Consider the following 20,944-nt stretch of genomic DNA (forward strand, 5'->3'; position numbering starts at 1 on the left):
CGTCAGCTATTGATCAATTTCGATTAGAAAATAGCCTGTGGATTCAGTTAGAAGTCAATCGATCCCGGGCAATTAATTACTACTCTGTACTCGTAAAAATGAAGAAATTTCCTGAGTAGAACAACCACGGAATTTACCCAAATAATCCATTAATAATTCATATAATAACTACATCAAGAACAGCACTAAGACTAATCAAAACAGCTACGAATCCAGTGGCCAATCCACGCTAAGAATCGGCCACGTTACATCAAGAACAGCACTAACACTACGGTAAAATCAGCTACGAATTCAGTAACCAATTCACGCTAAGAATCGGCCACTTTACAATCGACATTGATGCCTACTACATCTGACACTAACCCAGTGACCAATTCACACTAAAGAATCGGCCACGCTACAACTGATCTTGAATCTGACCAATTCACTAACGCTATCCTTCAAATTTCAATCCTTCGTTCTTCAGTAGCCACACCAGACGAAGTAGGGGCACAGGGCTCCCATGGCGGGCGTCCAGTTGCCGCACCCCATGAAGCACTTCCCCTGCATCGGCCCTGGCACCGCCACCATGCCTTCTCTGCTGGCCACTCCACAGTAGCACAAGCACGCATCAGCGGCGCCATTGCACGGACTCACCTTAGGCTTCTTTTGCTGCTGCGGGGGCGGCGGCGCCAGCGAGCCGGTTATGCAGAGCTTGACGCCACGATGCATAACCGCGACAAGAAGCCGCGCCGTGTTGCGCGCATCATCGAGCCCGCAGTGGAGGCGGCCCTCCCACTCCAGCCCCGCCTTCTTGACCGCATCTTGGAGATTGATCCGGCCTCCGCCGCCGAAAGCGGCCTCGAAGGGCACCCTGAGGTTGATCCAGCGGTCAAAGTAGGGAGGTTTGGCGATCCCCTTGAACCGGCATTCCGATTCCAGCATGGTGCGGCAATCCCAGTCTCCCCAAGTCAACACGGCAAAGCTGCCGCATTTCTTGGCCCATGGCCTCCCCGCCATCGCCGCCTCCAGCCAAGCGTCGTGCAGACGCAGCGCCTCGGCAAGATCCACACCGCCGTCGACGTCCGCCTGCTGGATTCCGGTGAGGTCCCTGCAAAACTGGGTTAGCACAGGGTGGTGTCGCGGACGGACGTACCTGCGGAACGCGGATTCGAGGCGGCCGGTGGCGCCGTCGACGAGCACGGACGGGAATTCGATGATCTCCTGCGGATAGATCCGCGCGTCTTTCTTGCAGGTCGCCTCGAAATCGATCACCACGAGGTAGTCGAACTCTAGCAGATTCTGCGCCTGCTCTCTGCCCCCGCCGCCGCCCGACGCCGTGAACGGCGCCCTAGAGGCCGACATTGGTTCAAGAGGAGGGGATTCGATTGGCACGAGGATATGATCAGATATCGAATCGGGATTGGCACGAGGAGACGACGGGATTGAGAAGTAGGCTTTATCAGTTTGGGCCGGACGCGTTTTGCAGCTGTTATCCTAAGTGGGCTCTATCTTTAATCGGTTTCATCCGTCATATCCAAATTTAAATTCCCCTAAAAAAATCTGAATTTAAATAAGTATCGCATTGGATTTAACAAAACTAATTTAAAATTTTATATTTGTGGATATTAATTTTTTACAAAAGATCAGCTTTTAAAAAATTGACTTCAGACAAAACCAAAACTTCTTACATTTAGAAACGGATCTAGTACTTATTTATCTTGGGTGAATTCTATGTCTTATCTCTCGGTATGACGGTTGATAAAAATTATCTCATTTGCCGGCTTCTCATTCTACTTTTGCAGGAATCCAGCCACACCGTAGCAACATCAGAACTTCGTGGTTGTATTTGTTTGGGCTATAACTCCACAACTGCAGCTTAGCGGTTGCCAACTGTGGCTGGAATGTTGGATCTTTAGAGCACCTTCAATGCAAGGTGTTTAAGATAGTGCTACAAAATTAAACCAGTTTATTCTCAAGCACCAATGCTTATTTCTATACTAGAGGTGCCTAATTAAGCACCTGTCCTATAGAACACAAGCACCAGTGCTTAAACAAAAACCGGTTTATTTTGTGCAATCACCTCCCTAAGCACCTTGCATTGAAGATGCTCTTATAATGTTTGTTTTGCTTTGGTGACCGGTAGTTGTCGCTACACCTGAAATGTACTAAAATGTTCTAAATACCTTTATAATTATGGAAATTAGGTTTAAGTAATGTAAAGGGCACATCTAAGACATGTTTTTGTTGTACAAGACCAATTTTCACTGGATTTGAAAGTTTAACAATGTATATGCATGTACGTGGACAAATTTCATCAAAGAATAGTACAACACATTCACATATGCATACACTAATTCACAATCACACGGCGGTCAAAAGAAAAATCTCACAACCACACACAGATTTTTATACCGACTCTCGCACGTATATTTTTATATTAACTCACATTGACGGATTTTAAACACATACACGAATGCTGGAGTGCCAATTACACGGTTACATCACCATTTTGCTCACGTCTCAGAGAAGATGAAAATGAACAGAGGGGAAGAGGACGTAGGAGCACACTACTACAAAACGGTCTATATCTCACGGCACATCAGTAAAGGGTCCGGCGCGACCGTTACTGATGAACAGAGCGGGGTCCGCCCGTCCCCGCCCAGCCATACATCAGTGACGGTCACGAGGACCCGTTACTGATGATTAACATCAGTGTCGGTCGCTGCCGCGACCGTTACTGATGAACAGAGCGGGGTCTGCCCGTCCCCGCCCAGCCATATATCAGTGACGGTCGCAAGAGGCGACCGCCACTGATGTACCATCATACCTCGCGAGAGACATCAGTGGCGATCGAGTAAGAGACGACCGTTCCTGATGTACCATACATCAGTAACGGGCGGGCCGAGGCCTCCCGTTACTGATATGTACCACACATCAGTGGCGGGCATGCGGTCGACCTAACGTGCCCGGCACTGATGTGTGATACATTAGTAACGGGCCGAACTAAAATGACGGTTACTGATGTATCTCCTATTATCAGTAACGGTCGCCCAAATCACGAACGCCACTGATGATTGACCGGGTTTAAGTGCGCGGGGCAGAGCCGCAGCTGGTCGTGCTGCGTGTCTTAACGGACCAGCTGCGGTCCTTCTTCCCCAGCGACGGCGAAGCGCTGCCGAAATCGGCCGCCATGGCCGCTGGCGACCCTAGGTAGCTCCTTCTCCTCCCTCTCCCTTCCTCCTCTCTCCCCCGGCCGGGGGCGCCCATCTCCATGGCCGGGATGGCCCATCTCCGGCGAGCTCCAATCTTCGAGCCCGAAGCTTCCCTCTCCCTTGCGAGCTCTCTCTCCCTCCCGATCTATCTCGCCGGCCTCCAATTTCTCTCCGAAGTTCCCCAATTTCAAATTTTTGAGTTCCGGCCGCCGGCCAAAATGCGGCCTCCTCCTCGTCGCCCAGAGCTTCCCTCTCCCTTGCGAGCTCTCTCTCCCTCCCGATCTTTCTCGCCGGCCTCCAATTTCTCTCCGATTGTCTCTAGTTTCAAATTTTTAGTTAGCCCCGGTTAATTAACACCTTAATCCCCTTGTTAATGATTAGGCCGGCTAACTATTTTGCTTTGTGTTTTCTTGTGTATTGTGTTGTAGATCGAAGGACCATTCTTGGATGTACGCCACGGAAAGAATGAATGCTCGATGGATAACCGAATGGACGGTGTTTTTTGGAGTCGCGAAAGGTGATATGGAACGAAAAGGACTTGTGATGATGCGTTGTCCATGTCGCAAATGTGAAAATACATGCATGATGAAGTCTGAAGATGTTCAAATGCACGTGCTGGCATCGGGTTTTGTGGAAGGTTATTCTCGCTGGACTTGTCACGGGGAGGATGCGGTTGATGTCGGTAGCGGTAGCGAAGATGATGATGTCCTGCGGTATGATCTGGCGAATGATTCCAAGCAAGAAACAAGGGTCGATGAGGAGGCTAATGTGGAAGGTGAAGGAGCTCCACGTGGCAGGATTGCCAAAATGCTAGATGACCCGTACCTACGGGACCAGCTGGAGGACCCCGAAGATGAGGCAGAGTCTGCTCAGTTCAAAAAATTGTTGGAGGACGCAAACACACCCTTGTATGATGGAGCTGGCGAAGAAAACAACGTGTTTGAAGTGACGCTCGAACTTTTGAGGCTGAAGGCAGCATCATGCTGGTCAGACAAGTGCTTCACGAACTTGTTGAGTTACCTTGTTTCGGTTTTTTCACAGCCAAACAAGTTGCCCAAGAGCACATACGAGGCGAAGAAGATTACATGCCCGCTTGGATTAGATTGCGTGAAACATCATTCATGTCCAAACGACTGCATGGTATACATTGAAGAGTACGAGAACCATGAGAGCTGCCACATATGCAGTGCATCGAGGTACAAGAAGAAAAACGCCAGAGCTGGCGAAGACGATGGGGAAGAAGTGATGAAGGGCAGGCCGGAAAAGACTGTCTAGTATCTTACAGCAGGTGGCCGAGTTGAGCGTTGGATGCAGAACGTTAAGGACGCGAGGTATCTCATCTATCACGATCCGGCGCAGGCTGCATTCGATTCTGACGGGCACTACCATGTGCAGGAAGCTGGGGTCCTAAGACACCGTGCCGATGGGACTCAGTGGAGGAACTTCAACACGGCATTTCCAGATTTCGGGGCAGAGCCCAGAAACCTGAGGCTCGGTCTCAACACTGATGGGATAAAGCCTTTCGAAAACATGAACAACAAGCACAGCACATGGCCAGTGATCTTGTTTGTCTACAATCTTCCTCCATGGTTAATCATGAAGAGAAAGTACATCCACATGTGCATGCTCATACAGGGTCCAAAGCAGCCAGGAGCTGACCTAAATGTATATCTGCAGCTAGTGAAGGATGAGCTGAAGCAGCTTTGGAACCCTGGCAGAGTGGTTTGGGATGCAAACAGGAGGGAGTACTTCACGATGAGAGCAGCGCTTCTGACCTGCATGCATGACTACCCCGCGAATGGAAATACTTCATGCTAGGTGACGCATGGCTACAAGGCCTGTACAAAGTGTGGGGAAAACACGACATCGGAGAAGTTGCCCGCTTCATCCAAAATTGTTTACATTGGCCACCAAAAGTGGTCGGATGCTAAAGACCCTTGGAGGTATGACAAGGAAAGGTTCAATGGGAAGACGGAGCACGGGACAGCGCCGAAGGAGAAGTCTGGTATGCAAATCCTCGAAATTGTGAACGATCTTGAAGTTGTCCCCAGAAAGATTGCTGCGAAGAAATATAAAGAACCTGAAGGCGTCATGTGGAAAAGGAGGTCCGTATTCTGGGACCTGGAGTACTGGGCACAGCCGCCACAGCATAGATGTTATGCACGTGGAGAAAAATGTATGCGACAGCGTGCTGGGGTTGCTGATGAACATTCCAGAGAAGACGAAAGATGGACCCAATGCACGGAAGGACCTGAAACTCATGTCTATCAGAAAAGAGTTGTGGGGGAAAGATCAAGTGTCGGCACCCGACAAGAATGGTTTCGTGACGGTGATCACGCGGTGTCGTCTTGCATGTTACAACCTGTACAAAGACGAGTTGCATAGGATGTGCCAGTGCCTGCAGGGCATTAAAGTCCCATCGAACACTCGTCGAGCATCAAGCATCTAGTTGACATGAAGAGTCACAAGCTATCTGGCATGAAGTCTCATGACAACCATGTCATACTCACTCAGTTAACCTGCAGCCAACTGCTTCTCCGGCTAAGAAGCCAAGGAAGAAGACGCCGAGGGGGAGCCACAATTTGAAGGAGTTTTGCTACGTGGTCACCCGGCACTCTGACAGAGGCCGCCCGGAGTCGCCTGAGAGGGCACAGAAGGCCTTCGCAACCACCTGTGGAGCCATTGCACGTAAATATTGCAAGATCAACGACGAGTGGAATGACATCTCCGACGTCGTTAGAAACACGTGCATAGCGGACGTTGCAAGGAGGTTCCAAGTCACTGACGAGTGGCGTGAGCGATTCCTAGCATCCATCAACATAGCAGTGCGGAATGGTCTTGCTACTTGGAAATGTACCGCTAGAAAGTGGATGGACAAACCCTAATGAGATCATCAAGAAGAAATGGCCGTCGATAACTGATGAGGCCGAATGGGAAAAATTCAAGAAAGAACCATCTGACCCTGCCTTCATTGCGAAGAGTGAACGTATGAGGACGTTGCGCGCGAGAAAGCCCTTGAACCACAGGCTAGGGAGTGCAGGGAAAGAGGGGAAGAGGAAGGTCTGGCGCAAGCAGGACCGAATGCTCGAGGCGACAGGCAGGGTGCCTCCAGTGCATAACATGCTGGAGGATAAACGTGCTAGAGAATATGCACGTTAGCACATGACACCAGAGGAGTGGGCGGGCATTGAGCCAATGCAGCGGCCTGTTAAAATTTTTACGGTAAGGGTTCACGTGCGTTAATTTGTTTTCGACGTTAATTATGACACTCATGATCCATATAGACTCACGCCCTGTCTTATATGATAACAGGAAAATGCCCACGAATGGGAGGAGAGCAAGAGGTCAGAAACATCCGCCGACTCCGTGCAGAGCAAGAGGTGGGAGTCGACTGTAACCGCCGGCTTGCAAAAGGCAGAGCACACGGGCCGTGTTCTAAGGGAAGGCGAAGGGGCCTGCTGGGATGATTATTTCCCGCCTTCTCCGAAGCGAAGCAGGGTCCAGAAAAAGCTTCCCGCTTCTGCTGAAATAATAGAACAAGCTAAGGCGGAGGCGCGAGAGCAGGCATCTATGGTGTGTCAAGAGGTGTCTCGAGAATATGCAGTGCAAGCCCTCCATCATTTGGTGTTGGCATTGGCCAAAAACCACCCCGCCCTTGATGCCATACTCGGGGGAGGAGTGGACGGTTTGAGGAACCTCCTTCCTCCTCTTCCCCCGCGAAAGAGCACCCCGCTGAAGAGCAGGGCCGCCTCCGACACACGTATGGAAGACGATGACACATACACCCCAGGTTACAGCCCGGTTCCTAGTATGGACAACCTACCCCCCCCCCCCCGCCCCCCCGCTAGCCAACCGGACCCAAGCGAGGGCATCAGGGATAACGATCCGGGTCCGAGCGACAACATCCTTGTAAGCATAGTTTTCAAACTCTTTTTTACTCCTTACCTTCATGAATAAAGATCTTACACACATATGCGTTCTTCTTGTTATGCGCAGGCACCGGTGAAGTGTCGTATCCACGTAGACAATCCTGGGAAGCCTGTAGGCACCATTGGCCGCCTGATGCCCAGACAATCACCGCCACTGGTGCACGGCATTCTTATGAACGACACACAAGTGAGTGTGATGGTGGACTCCGTCATCGAGGAGCATGGTGATTATGCTATCCCGCTACCTCCGGAGGAAAGCGTGGGTATCCTAGGTGGTTGTCCAAACTACCGCATTATGTGGCCTAGGAGCTTGGTATCTCACTACAACCAGCGCCGGCCCTCTATGACTCCATCTCCCTCCGCTCACAAAGGTACTTCTCAATCACCGCTCGGCCTTTCCCCTAGGATACTGCCTCCTGTCGATGCCGGCGGAGATGAAGAGCGGGCAATGTTGATGCCTCCATAGCTTAAAGATAGCCAGACCATAGGGTCGGCACAGGCTGGAAGCGTCCCTCCTACCTTCTCTCTCTTGGGTGCCGCTGAGTCCATGGGTGTCCGCAAGATCGATGACAAGTACAAGGCAGAGGAGCAAAAAGCATGGGACAATAAGAGGAGGCATAAAAAGAGGGGGCGCGGCGGCAAGACCATCAAGGAGTCCTCCAATGTCAATCAAGATGAGATGCACTATGTGCCTGACATAACTGGAGTCTGGGAAGACAATAGGCCTGACATTCTCATGAAGAACCCCCGTCAAGGCCAAAGATTCGAAGACGGATCCTATTTTGTGGCTAGGGAGTTTGACCGGGTGCTTATTTACTATCCTGAAAGACCGATGCTCACCGAAGATTTCCTGCGTGCCGTGTCCAGAGAGATGCAAGAGCTTCATCAGTTCTACATGCAAGCATCAGCCGGTTCTCAACAGTATGCCCAACAAATCAATGTTTGAATCCCACGAGACTATGGCTTCTTTGACAAAAAAACTGGGAACATTCAGCAACGTCCTATCACCTTTGGTGTGGAGTTCAACGAACTGTTCCACCTCTTCAACCGCCAAAAGCTTGATATCAACATCTTAAGGCTGTGGTCTGTCTACCAAATAAGGGAAATGCGGCGAATGGAGGTCAAAAAAGTAGTCATTCTAGACCTCGCAGTGTTCAACTACGGTGTCATCGGTCTTGAGCCAAAAAAGGATTCCTCAAGAACCCTGGCGTCTAAATACTTGGTGGCATGTCTGGAGAAATACGCGGACCACGACTTTATTCTCTTCTTCCTTAATTTGGAGTAACTTGAATTTTATATATGGAACCATTTGTTTTTTCTAATTCAGTCTTTCTTATACACCCTTAAATACTAAAGTTTGTTTCTTTTGAAAACAGAGACAATTGGGTGACACTACTCATTTGTTTGACTTGGTCCGCGGTGTACTATTTCGATTCACTACTTCTGAAGAAGGGTGTTCGAGGTCGCTACTGGAAACCGATCAAATCACTCATTAGCACTGCCTGGAAAGTTGCGACTAAGGAAAAACTAGCTGGTAAAGGCTATAAAGACGAGTCTCACCACAACCACAGGTTCTCTTGCCAGCAACAGCCGGCTGGCAGTGTGTACTGTGACTACTACTGCTGTCACATCCTTATAGAGAATGTCAGCATGTTCAAGTCTGAGTGGAAGGGGTCAATCACGGCAATGGAAGAGTACTAGCGGTCCCGAATGACAATGACACACCGACCTAAATGGGTCGTGTATAACATTCAAAAGGAGTTCGCCCATCTCATCAACAATGAGGTCATCAAGCCTAGTGGGGACTTCTACGAACGCGTGGAACAAATGGTGACTAGGGTTCACTCACAACAATAGTTTGAAACTTGATTTTGCTATGAGATTTTGACACTTTGTAATCAATGTCGTGAAGTGAGATACATTTGTATTCTTTATATGCTTTAAATGATGCGGTTTTATATAGATTTATATGCTTTAAATGATGTGGCTGTGTATTTTCTGTGCTGTGCTGTGTATTCAAATATATATTTTTCTGCGTATTTTCTGTGATTTTAATTATTTTTTTAATTAATGAAAATGTATCAGTGTCAGTCGCTCGCCCGACACTGATGTGGCAATGCAACCGTTACTGATGTGCATATCATCAGTGACGGGCGCGGAAACGTGACGCGGAAACGTGACCGTCACTGATGATGGTCTTCATCAGTAACGGTCGGGTCGGGCCGCCCACCACTGATGATGGTACTGATGATGTTTGTAACGACGGCCCCGACCGTTACTGATGTTGTTTTTCGAACGTTACTGATAAACCTTTTTCTGTAGTAGTGGCAGTGTCAGAGCTGATTTGATTGGTGAGAAATTGTGTTCTCACATTCGATTTTTTTCATCCTATAATCTAGAAAAAGCCACAAAAAATATAGATTTCATCATTGTCCAAACCAATCCGAGTCTTTCTCTCTACTTTGTTTTTGCTTGTTGAATTTTTCGTTACATCGCGTGTCAAGTTGCTCGTCGGTGTAGTCTTTTGGAGTTTCGAGTTTTAGTCATGTCATGTTGCATCCCGTCATCAATATGATTGATTAATCATCTTCCGTCGTGTTGTCCGGCGTGCAAGAATCGGTGCCGAAGCAGGCCAGACCATAACTAAAGAGGCTAACTTTTTTCTCAAACTCACCCCATTACTCGTGGCCAAACCTCTTACCATCTCTCTTTCTGCGCACTGACGTTTCCTTGGATCGACTCTTTTGATGTAAATTACATGGAACCACCATATTTGAGACAACTGTTTTAGGAACCACTGCTTTTGGTAATTTTATAGCAAAACCACCAAGTTTTAGACAAATTTTGACGGGTACCACTGATTTGGCTGTTTGGCGCAGCTCGTTTCTAACAGGTTGGGCCCACCTGTCGGGTTGACCGGGCCAAACCGGTGTTAGCGTCATACGTTAACGCCAAACAACCAAATCAGTGGTAATGTTAAAGCATGCCTAAAACTTGGTGATTTTGGGATAAAATTACCAGAAGCAATGGTTTCTAAAACAATTGTCTCATTCCGCACAATTTACTCTTTTGTTGAAGGTCCGACGGAATGCCTTCAACAATGCCTAAGGCCTCTGGCAAACAACGGTTTTCCGATTGTGCAACGCTAGCTCCAATGAGAGAGACAAGAAGAACCGCCCGGTAAGATCGGAATTTTCTCCCATGGCTAGGTTTTACCGTCATTGTCTTTTGCATCCCTTGCATTCTTTCCTTTCAATTTTCTTTGATACTTCTCTTTTCATTTTCTTTCATTTACTTTGTTGTGGTTGATGAGACAATTCAATGGCGCCTGAGAAAATATCAAGTGCTCCCACCTTTTAGGTGATGAGCACGGTAGCACTCGTAAACAATTTTCAAAAAGATTGAAAATAAATTGAGTGGGTTCGTAAGATATATATCTACCAACTTACTCAAAATGCATAGAGAAAAAAAGAAGAAAGACAAATCCAGATGTGAATATGTCGCAAAAAGACAAAAACACAAAAGACAAATTTTCTGAAAGTGTTTGCATCTGCATTTTTTATTTCTCTCATAATGAATTTAGAGTTGAAACTCGTTGCCGCTAGGCGAGCTGAAAAATCCCGTGAAGCGCCAATTTTCCTCCACCGGTTCACCCTCATTTCCGGTGCTTTGGCAAGTAGAAACGTGACAGCGGCAACCACAGCACATAGCATGTTCGGTCGATTTTGGGTTCATGACAGGTATCTTTGCATGACAGAGTTCTCATCCGGCTCCAACGCCATTTTAAGGTTCTCAAGAAAATGCTCCAACCATGTCGAAAAACGGAAAAAGACATGCTCGAACCAGTGACAGGACATATTATACTACTCGTACACACGAAGAATAGATTCAGGCTATACAAATAGATTTCCTAACCTCGAAATATGTACAATCCCCAGGCCCCAGCGCTACCAACGATCATCATCATCTCCGTGGAATAATTTGTCCAGATTCATCCTTCTCGAATATCCTCGCGATCCATTCATCCCAGACCATTAATCTGCTCCTACGGCTCTCCAACAGCACCGGCGGAGCCGAATCCTCCTCAGGAGCTGGATTCTCGCTGAATGTACCATATGTTGACGGTAGATTAACATCTGCGATTCCTAACGCAACCGCGCGCCTCAAGGCCGCCTGCTGCTCCTCATCGTGATCTCTAGTTAAGGTGGTCTCGGCGTCCATCCTTTGATTCTCGGGGGCTTTCATGGTTCTCTCACTCTCAAGCATCAACTGAAATGATAAAGCGGTTAGTTTGTAGGCAATTTGTGCATTGTAAAAGTGTTCATCAGAATAACACCTTGTGTAAAAAATATATTGGTTAGCGATCAAATGGGCTAATGTTAAAAGGTGTGATTAATGATTAGTGCACAATTTGTTTTTGAGCTGTAAGCTTTATTGATTGTTCAACAGTGATAGGTGGCCATTTTAGTAAAGTTGAATATGTGAATGATAGTTGTACCAAGTAAGAGGATAGGCTATTAGGCTGAGTCTTACGTCTACTGCTCTTTGGGCTTCTCTTTCAATCCAGATAATAGCATGGTCAGAAATTGCGTTGCAAGAAAGAACAATGTGCTCAAATCTTCCATCCACTGGAACTGCTGTTCTCACGGTAGGGGGATATCTTCCACATCTGCAGCAATTGTTTCAAGAAATGAGAAATACCGTTAGTTGCACGAGCTAATGAATTATCTGCCCTTTGCATTAATAGGAAAAAATTCACTCACTATAATATAAGAAAAAAGAAAACAAATTGGTTAAGTATAAAGGGCAATATGTCAGTCGACATCATCCAGTTATCAAAACTGAAAGAAAAAATGGCAGCTCTCGTACTGTATTTTCTGAAGGTGAAATAAATGCATAGAGCGATCGGAGCTGTTTACATGGTCATTCTTCATAATCATTTTGGAAGGGCAGTTGACCTAGTTAATCTTGTGTTAATTGATCATTGGTATACAAGCATTACTTGACAGGTCTGGATGAGCAAGGCACGCAAAACCATACCTGAAAGGTTTCCTTTCAACAATGTGGTAAAGCCGGCCTGGTGCATACAGACGCCTTGGATCTCTCAGCATCACACTCTCAGGTATACATGTGTCCACAAGGCAATTTCCACAGAGAAGGCATGGCAAGCTGTACAAAGAGGACTGCATCAGGCATCCTGAAATGCTACACACTGGGGGGGGGGGGGGGGGGGGGGGGGGGGGATAGTAAACCCCTGTAAATATGAGAAACTAGGTAAGAACAAAGTTTGATTACCAGAAGAGTGACTTGATGATGTCCTCCAAAGGAATGTCTGTGCGAGGCAGAAAATCGTCCTGTTGATCATCAGATGCAGATATCAGAAAGCATAAAAGCAGAGAACTCACTCAGTAATTAATTTGGTCGTCGATCAAACAATATACTCCGTATATAAGCAGAAAATATCAACGATTGATGGAATTGCTCCATTTACACCTGAAGAATCACCGCGTTGATGACATCCGCGTAGCGAATTGCCAAATTGAGCGACATGCATCGGGGCGGCGCCATGGCGAAGCACCGAATCCGCTTCCTCTCGACGCCCCCCAGCGCGTCCCTGCGCTGCACGGCCAGGAGCGCCAGAAGGGCAACGACGCCGGAACCCAGCGAGTGGCCCGCGAAGGTGAGCGTGTACCCAGGGTTCCTCTCCAGCAGATCCCGAATCGCGGCGGACTCGGCGTCGAACACCCACTCGGCGGCCTTGAGGAGGCCGTTGTGCACGAAGCCCCCGTCGAACCGCCGCTGCCCTCTCCGGTTGTCCAGCAGCACGGCGTAGTCGCTCTCCCTGGCCATGTCCATCCCGCGCACGGCGAGCACCACGTCGGCGTGGCGGTGGTCGACGTAGAGCAGGTAGGTCGGGGCGCGCTCGTGCGTGTGCTGCGGCGGGCGGACGACCCAGCGCGGGTCGATGCCGTAGCCCCCCGGCGGCGCCCACTGGGGGTTGTCGAGGTCGTCCTCGTAGACGGCGAGGATGAGGCGGCAGAGGCGGGGCACGGGCGCGAAGTCCCCCGAGGAGGCGAGGCCCCAGGTGTGGCTGTCGTAGCCGGTGGTGTGGAGGCACCGCTGCCACGCCCAGCGCGCGCACGCCAGGCAGTACACGCACTCCACCACCGGCACGCAGCACGCGATGGACATCACTCTCACATCGATGTTGAGACGGCCACTGAAGCCCCAGTAAGTTGGGTTATTCAGAGAAACTGCAGAAGACACTTCCTAGCGTCTCTTGTTTATTGCTATTTGGACAGTAAAATTATTCTGACCTGGGTTTGCATGAACTAACTGAAGAAATGGTAGAGTGAGCATAATATTTTGATTACAAGGAGATGGGGAACTAATGAGGTTTCTGAACAAACGACTGGATATTCCAAGAAATAAGCAGGGGCGGAATATCGAGTTTGAGGCTTCCAGCCGGAGATTCATGCATTGGATTAGTTTCAAAAAGGAGAGCAGTGGCAGGCAGCATCAAAGATCAAAGAACCTCTATCCATCAAATTGCAGTATCCTGTTCGTTTTGCAATTATAAGTAGAGAGAAATTACTGAAATGAACCTCGCTTGTAGGACTTGCAGAACTCGGAACACAACACAACCTTTCCACGCCCACCAGAAGGGAAGGAAGGGTAAGCCGGTGCGATGGACTAGGCGAAGATAGCTTATATGAGCTTAATTGCCTTGAAGCAGGAAGAAAGGCATCGGAGACGAGTAGGTAGCAGCAGCAGCGTCCACTCGGAGACGACGCACACAGTAGCGAAGCGGCGAAACCAGAGCCAGCTACCTTCCTTCGTGTTGAGGCAAGACCACAAGAATAGTCTCGACTCTGAAAGTCTGAATGATGCAGCTGGTCAGAAAGGGGAAATTACCCTCGCAAGAAACAAAAAAGGGAAATTACCGCAAGAGGAGACTCACGTGTCGGGAAATTACCGCAAGAGTGCTCTTTTTTTTTTGCCTGGGCCATTCACTCTGCCTGCGGGCTGCGTCTCTCTTGGGACGGCCGGACGGGTAGGATGGTCAATTTTCTCCGTGGTACAAAATTCATCATTTTCACATTTTTAAAATTTACTGGATGTTAACTACTCCTTGTGATCCCACTTAGTACAAAATTTGTACTAACTTAGGACTCACTCTGTTTCTAATTAAATGGCGCCAGAAACTTTTGCAAAAATATCCTTATTATTTTTCAAAATCAACATGCAATCCACGTTCTACCAGAACTTTTGCAAAAAAAATAACGGTAGTTTTTCAAAATCAACGTCCATGTATACTGCAGGTTGATTTCGTAAATTAATAATTTTTTCTTTTACAAAATGACCTGCACCAATTAATTAGGAACGGAGGGAGTACAAAATAGACGAGGCATTTTTCCCGGCCTCTAAATCAATCGTTGGCTCGTTGCACACAAACTTTATGTGATTAAAAGTGCAAAATCACCTTCAGATTTCAGATATTACAACTAAAAAAACTGGAAAAATAAACATACTCCTAGCATGTAGCTTTGGTGGCACCTCAGAAGGCACCCTGAAGTAGACCTAACTACATCGTCATTGTTCACAACAACAGCATTGGTAGCTGCAAACAACGCCACCACACCAGTCACTGCCACACTGTTGGAACCATCGCCAGCAGTCGCTCCACTTCCGTGAATGAGGACCTTTGCATGGCCTACAATTTGCTGCTAGACATTGGCAGGAAAGATAATCTATTGCATAACGATTTTATTGTCTTCTCCAAATAATATGGAATACACGGCGGGTTTGGTGGCCTTTTTGCTTGTAGCGTGCGGCTCACCGACGGCTTGCACGGTGATAAGAGATGGAATGTTTTGTACTCCCTCCATCCAACAAAGGATGTCTCAATTTTGATTAAATTTGAATGCATCCATACACTAAGTCATGTCTAGATTCATCCAAATTTTGACAAACTTGAAACATCTTTTGTTGGACGGAAGGAGTAGTTGGTTTCTGATGTATCTGTTTGGTCATGGCCGCGCAAGCTTTGTACAATTACCTCCCGAAGTTCACCATCAGAATCGAAGTTGTCAGTTGTTAACGTGATTGACCGATTGTTTGACAATAGGAAAATGTGGGCTTCTTACGGTTGTTGTGGCATGGATGCATCTTTTCATTGTTTGCGGTGAAGTCAAAGTCGCCAGCTAGATGGAGTGATGTGCGGTGACAATAACACCGCGGACAACCTCAAAGTCAGTTTTTGCTCGGTGATGTGTTTTGAGAGCACGTTGGAAAGCAGGTCGGCTGGTGTTGCCCGATATGCAGGCATGCAGCCATGTTCCATGATGGTATCATGGATTGATGTACCTGTTTTTCTATTACCTAATCGGACAACTCTTTTCTTCAATCAAGGTTTTGCTCTCGTTTCAAAAAAAAAAACCTGTGAAATAACTTTTCATCGACACGCCACTGAGGTCAACTTTTGATGCGTCACGCGTGCGGGGCCGTCTCTCCTTATGTCCTCCTCTTCTCCTCTCTCTCTCTCTCACCCCAATTCTCTCTTTGTGTGCTTCTTCAACCTGCGCTGGAGCTTGCTATGTCGTGACCGCCGTGGTGACTAAGGTGTAAGCGAGGTGGAGATCAAGTTGGAGTGGCAGCGTTGTGGCAAGGTGGTCATCAGCCACCGGCGAGGTAATTCCATGGCACAAGTTACAAGTTGGAGGGGGATGGGGTTGCCAACGCCAGAGAAGAAGTTCGGTATGGTACCCCGGTCTTGGAGGTATGGCAGTGGTGGTGGCTAAGGGTGGGAGGGTGTCGACACAGTATACAGTATTAGCTAAGAAATTTTAATCTATACTAGCAGGTGTGCCCGCGTGTTGCTACGGGTCAATAAAATCACAAACTATTTATTTTTATTTTCTGTGTAGGCAACTTATGGCGCTGTCGAGGTCGGCATGCAGGTGTGGTGGCGTCGGTTGTAAGATGGAGTAGGAAAAATCGTGAAAAAAACTGGAGGAAAAAAAAATAACGGGCAGTGGCATATTGGTTGTAATTTTAACTGAAGGAAAAGAAAATAACGAGCAGTGGCATATTATATTGGTTGTAATTTTAACGAAGTTAACCTACGGCGACCGTGACCGTACCATCACCACCAACTCCAATTTAATAGATAGTAATAGATACGCACATGACTTACTTCAGAATGTACTTTAACTTCAAAAATCAATTTTTTATAAAAAAAAAATCAGCTTTCACTGGGCCCGAGCCCAGAAACGCCGCACAGTTCCCATTTATTGATACCCGATCAAGCAAATTCCGGCTTTCGCTTTCTTGCGATGGGCCTGGGCGAGGTGGGACATGTCAAGTACCTGCTAGGGATCATGTTTTCTTGGGTTTAGACCATACACATCGGGGCAACCCATTTTGTCTGTTTGGGCAAAACAGACAGCCAAATCTGCTTTTGGTCCGGACGCGGCCCATTCCTGAGCCAAATTTGCTCCGGGTTTGGATCGTGGCGGACGGTCGTTTTTGCATTGGGCTTGTCCGCACCTGCCACCTTTTTTCTCCACTGGCCCGCATGTCCATGAGTGGTCTCGCTGGGGCAGTGGCAGGCCCAAAAGTAAATTGGGCAATCCATTTGATCCAAACGGACACAAAATGGGTCGCTGGCCGGAGATGACCTTATTCTGAATGTACAATGCAATTCGGTGAATGAAAAATGTAATCGGATGTTTGAGGTACCACAAGTGATCAAGGGATGGTAACTCATATCAGACGGGTAAACTTTGCACATAGTTCCATTACGGTTAACGGGAGCTTCGAGATTTCTTGTGGTCCACTGCCTTGTGTTTGCAGAATGCTCACATGTGCAGTAGATCGAACCTTTCAATCGCAACAATGGGCCGTGGTGCATATTTGTTGAGCTACAGAAAGGCTTTAACGTGGTCGAATTATGACTTGGGCCATGACACAAAGGCTTCTCACGAGTGTACGGGTCGGAGGAATAAGGGGAACATGGTGGCCGCCCAACGAACTAGCTCTGACGAAGCATCGCTCCAAAAAAAAGAAAGAAAAAAAAACTCTGACGAAGCACAGGAAAGAGGAGCGCCAGCCAAGATAGGCAGCCCACCAGTCGCTCCCTAAGATTAAAGGACGATCGTTTGTGTTGGATACTCCCATGTGTTTGTGATTTCTATGATGGACCTAAACTACGTAACCGATCGAAGCAGGCGCCTTCTCTCCAATCTCTCGTGCCGTGAGTTAGTTGCCTCGGACTCGCCGCCCACCTTCTTCTTCTTCTTCCCTATTTTATGTGCACCAGATTAAGATAAGATAAACTGATCTTACGTGAAGGCTACCACCATCCTGTTGCCGTGAGATGCATTATTTTTCTCCCAATTGGTACATGATCATGGCGGGCACCAAGTACTTGGCTTTGCTTACAAGCCATCCGTGGACCAGTTTGGGTTGTTTGAGAAGCATTTCTTTTTTGCTTAAAAAAACTGTTTGAAAAACCCCCTAACAACGTTCAGAGACACCTATAATCGCACAACACATGCAATGTGTGGATGGTGTTCATACATCCATAAACGGCCGATTTCATGCTTTCAGAAAATCAGTTACCAAGACACATGCAATAAGTAATACAGTAATATTCACATCTAATATCACTTAGAAACCTGGAGGAAAAACATCACCATACATTGTAAGCTGAATGGCTGGCGTGCTGAAGTCACCCTCCATGAGCTGGAAAGGAGAAAAGAAGGGCCTAAACTATGTTAGAAGATTGTAACGATGAGCTAAAAATTACTGTAGCTCGGTACGATCTAGCAATTAATGCAGTATGATGTTGTCGGCTGCCTTGGCTGGTCCAGTATGAAATAATTGTATGCAGTAAAGGTTGCCATATAGCCTTTCTCTAGGTGTGAACAATGATTATAACCTTCGAAAGCAATGGTAATAGATAAAATTCGTATTTACCAGATATGCAGAGTGATATACTGCCCCTGTATTGAAGAAACAGCTGCCCACTGAATAACCTTTCTGTCAAAACTTCGGTCGGAATTTAGCAACTTCAGTTAGCCAATTTACCTCCAAGAGGCTCCATTTTTGTGTACCTTCCAGGCAGTTAACACAGCCATGAACTTGCAGCAACCACTATCTCCAACCACTAATGCAATCAAAGTGTCCTATATTGTGGGGGCAAATTTCTCACATGCCATGTACTTAATAAACCCTATGGATTAAAATAATCCATGTCAAGGCAAAGCCAGCCTATGCCTTGTTGTTCCATAGACTTAAACCTATGCCTCCTGTTCTTGGCATGCCGCCATTCTTGTACCATCCATCTTTCTTGAAGGTGTAAAGCAGGCACCGCCACCAAGGAAAGCAGCAACATCAATGGGCGACAGTTCAGCTTTCCCGGGCTTCCACAACCACAGCTACGACCGCGACTATGCACGCCCACTGTTCCGAGTCGCCTCATTCTCTGAAAGCAGCGACGAGCACGAGCATCATGTGCCGTCACCACCACGGCGTGGTATGGGCCGTACGACATCGTCCAAGGTGGCAGCACCATCACGCCTCTCGCAGACGATGAGCAAGTTGAGCATGAAGAAGCCACAACATGCTGTCGACGAGAAGTCAGTGGAAGATGAAGGTATGGATGGCAACCTATTTTTTCTCTGACGCGTCTTGTTCTGTTCTTTTTGGCTGATGAGTGCTGGTCAGAGATGGAGCTGATGAAGGAGAAGTACACCAAGCTGCTTCTTGGGGAGGACATGTCAGGGGGTGGCAAGGGTGTTTGCACTGCTTTGGCCATCTCCAATTCCATCACCAACCTATATGGTAGTTCTGGGGATTACAGATGAAATTCTCTGTTAAAACTTGTCATGATGCAGCCTAACTTCTGTTGTTTTTTGCCGCAGCAACTGTGTTTGGGACCTGCCACAGATTGAGGTCACTGCCTCCTGAGAAGAGATCAATGTGGAACCGCGAGATGGATTGCCTCCTCTCCATTTGCGAGTACATAGTTGAATTCGCACCAACAGTCCAGGCCATGCCTGACGGAAGCACCCGCGATGTAACGTCATCCTATGAACATCACACATCTTGACAAGTTCCCCTCATGGCATGTCTGCTCACCTACATATTTGTGATTGCTACAGGTGATGGCAACCTCACCACGATCGGACATTCTGATGAACCTTCCTGCACTTGAAAAGCTAGAAACTATGCTCCTTGTAAAGTCTCGATTCACATGATTGAGGAAGTCCCGATGAAGCAACGCTGTAGAAGAATGTATGATTGACTGTGCACTTGTTTGCAGGGTATATTGGACAGCTTTGACAAGGCTGAATTCTGGTATGCAGACAAGAGGAAGCAGTCCTTCAATGACAGCAAGAAGTCGTTCCAACGTAATGAGGACAAGTGGTGGTTGCCTGAGCCATGCGTGCCAGACTCAGGCCTGTCCGATTCTGTGCACCGTGAACTGCAGCACAAGAGGGACCAAGCTAGCCAGATCCACAAAATGGCCATGGAGATCAACAGTGCCATCCTCTCTGAAATGCAAATCCCACTGTCATACATAGAAACGCTTCCAAAGGTATGGAAAGTTGACTGATTTGATCCATAGAGATCAAGTCTCCACACGGTCTGTCAAAAGTTCAGTTTCCCCCTCTGATATATGCATCCTTGTTGCTTAACAGACTGGGAAAGTTGGCACTGGTGATGCCATCTACCGGTACATGTCTTCAGGGGATCAGTTTTCACCAGACCACCTCCTTGACTTCATCAACTTGAGCTCTGAACATGAGGCACTTGAGATTGCAGACCGTGTCGAGGCCGCTATGTATGTGTGGAGAAGGAAAGCAAGCATGACCCACGTGGTAACAAAATGGGAGAATGTTACCGAGCTGAATGCTGATGGGGACAAGAATCTGATCCTAGCAAGCAGGGCCAGGAGCCTGCTGCTGTGCTTGAAACAAAGGTTTCCAGGCTTGTCGCAGACTACCCTGGATACGAGCAAGATTCAGTACAATAAGGTAAATAAGTTTAAGAAAGAGAGGTATAGTGGTCAAATAAAATTATAAAACAAATGTACAAATTACATGTTGATTCGATTTCAGTGTTCATCAACACATCTCTTACTGGATAAATTGTATTCATTTTCAAACTAGTGTCGTATACTAATAGGGAATGCTTATACAAAAAGTCAGTTATGCTGAATCATGATATTTCGTGCAAATAGAACAATCGTATACTAAAAGTTTTAGGACCCACATCTCTTCCATACACCAGAAAATGCCTCTTTTGCATTAAAATAAACTAGAGACACTATACATTAAAGAATTCAAAGCTAACCTTTTTGGATCTTCGTTTTCCTCTCCCACAGGATATAGGACAGGCAATACTAGAAAGTTACTCAAGAGTGCTGGAAAGTTTGGCCTACAACATTGTCTCATGGATAGATGATGTTCTACTTGCAGATGAAAATGCAAAGCAAGGGAACAGTATCAGAATGCAGAAGCAGGTGTTCAGCCAGATCTCTCCTCAACGCTGAACATGATGAACAAACATAGAATTCTTTATGATTAGACTGATGACTTTACTGAATGGTGTGTATGACTTTGTTTTTCTGAGATGGATTGATGCCATGACGTGTGTAATTATATATATGACAGCTTGATCACGTGTGCATACCTCAGCAGATAAGAAAGGGTCACAACCATAGATTACAGTTTCTTCTGCTAGATCTTTCATCAAACATCATATTTTTCCCATCATTCAAATGACAAGAGTATTCTGCTTTTCGTAACTTAA

At 47.1% G+C, this 20,944-nt stretch overlaps 3 protein-coding genes across 3 annotated transcripts; 1 reads left to right on the forward strand and 2 right to left on the reverse strand.

Annotated features, from left to right (window-relative positions):
- Positions 1 to 116: 116 nt before the first annotated feature.
- Positions 117 to 1,432, reverse strand: LOC100825577 (ERI1 exoribonuclease 2). The gene has a single exon (XM_010240062.3). The coding sequence runs from the start codon at positions 1,342 to 1,344 to the stop codon at positions 463 to 465; it is 882 nt and encodes a 293-aa protein (XP_010238364.2). The 5' UTR covers positions 1,345 to 1,432; the 3' UTR covers positions 117 to 462.
- A 9,414-nt stretch (positions 1,433 to 10,846) lies between these two features.
- On the reverse strand, positions 10,847 to 13,981 carry LOC100825891. Its single transcript, XM_003563071.4, has 5 exons — positions 12,617 to 13,981; positions 12,419 to 12,477; positions 12,164 to 12,292; positions 11,657 to 11,792; positions 10,847 to 11,392 (listed from the first exon to the last, which is right to left on the reverse strand). The coding sequence occupies exons 1-5, from the start codon at positions 13,313 to 13,315 to the stop codon at positions 11,087 to 11,089; spliced, it is 1,329 nt and encodes a 442-aa protein (XP_003563119.1). The 5' UTR covers positions 13,316 to 13,981; the 3' UTR covers positions 10,847 to 11,086.
- Positions 13,982 to 18,369: 4,388 nt separating this feature from the next.
- Positions 18,370 to 20,861, forward strand: LOC100826205 (rop guanine nucleotide exchange factor 3). The gene is made up of 7 exons (XM_003563072.4): positions 18,370 to 18,782; positions 18,854 to 18,970; positions 19,051 to 19,205; positions 19,291 to 19,365; positions 19,452 to 19,727; positions 19,831 to 20,166; positions 20,517 to 20,861. Exons 1-7 carry the CDS (start codon positions 18,524 to 18,526, stop codon positions 20,682 to 20,684), a joined length of 1,386 nt encoding a protein of 461 aa, XP_003563120.1. The 5' UTR covers positions 18,370 to 18,523; the 3' UTR covers positions 20,685 to 20,861.
- The last annotated feature ends 83 nt before the right edge of the window (positions 20,862 to 20,944 follow it).

This window comes from Brachypodium distachyon, chromosome 1 (assembly GCF_000005505.3).
Source record: "Brachypodium distachyon strain Bd21 chromosome 1, Brachypodium_distachyon_v3.0, whole genome shotgun sequence".
In the NCBI taxonomy this organism is placed as follows: Eukaryota; Viridiplantae; Streptophyta; class Magnoliopsida; order Poales; family Poaceae; genus Brachypodium; species Brachypodium distachyon.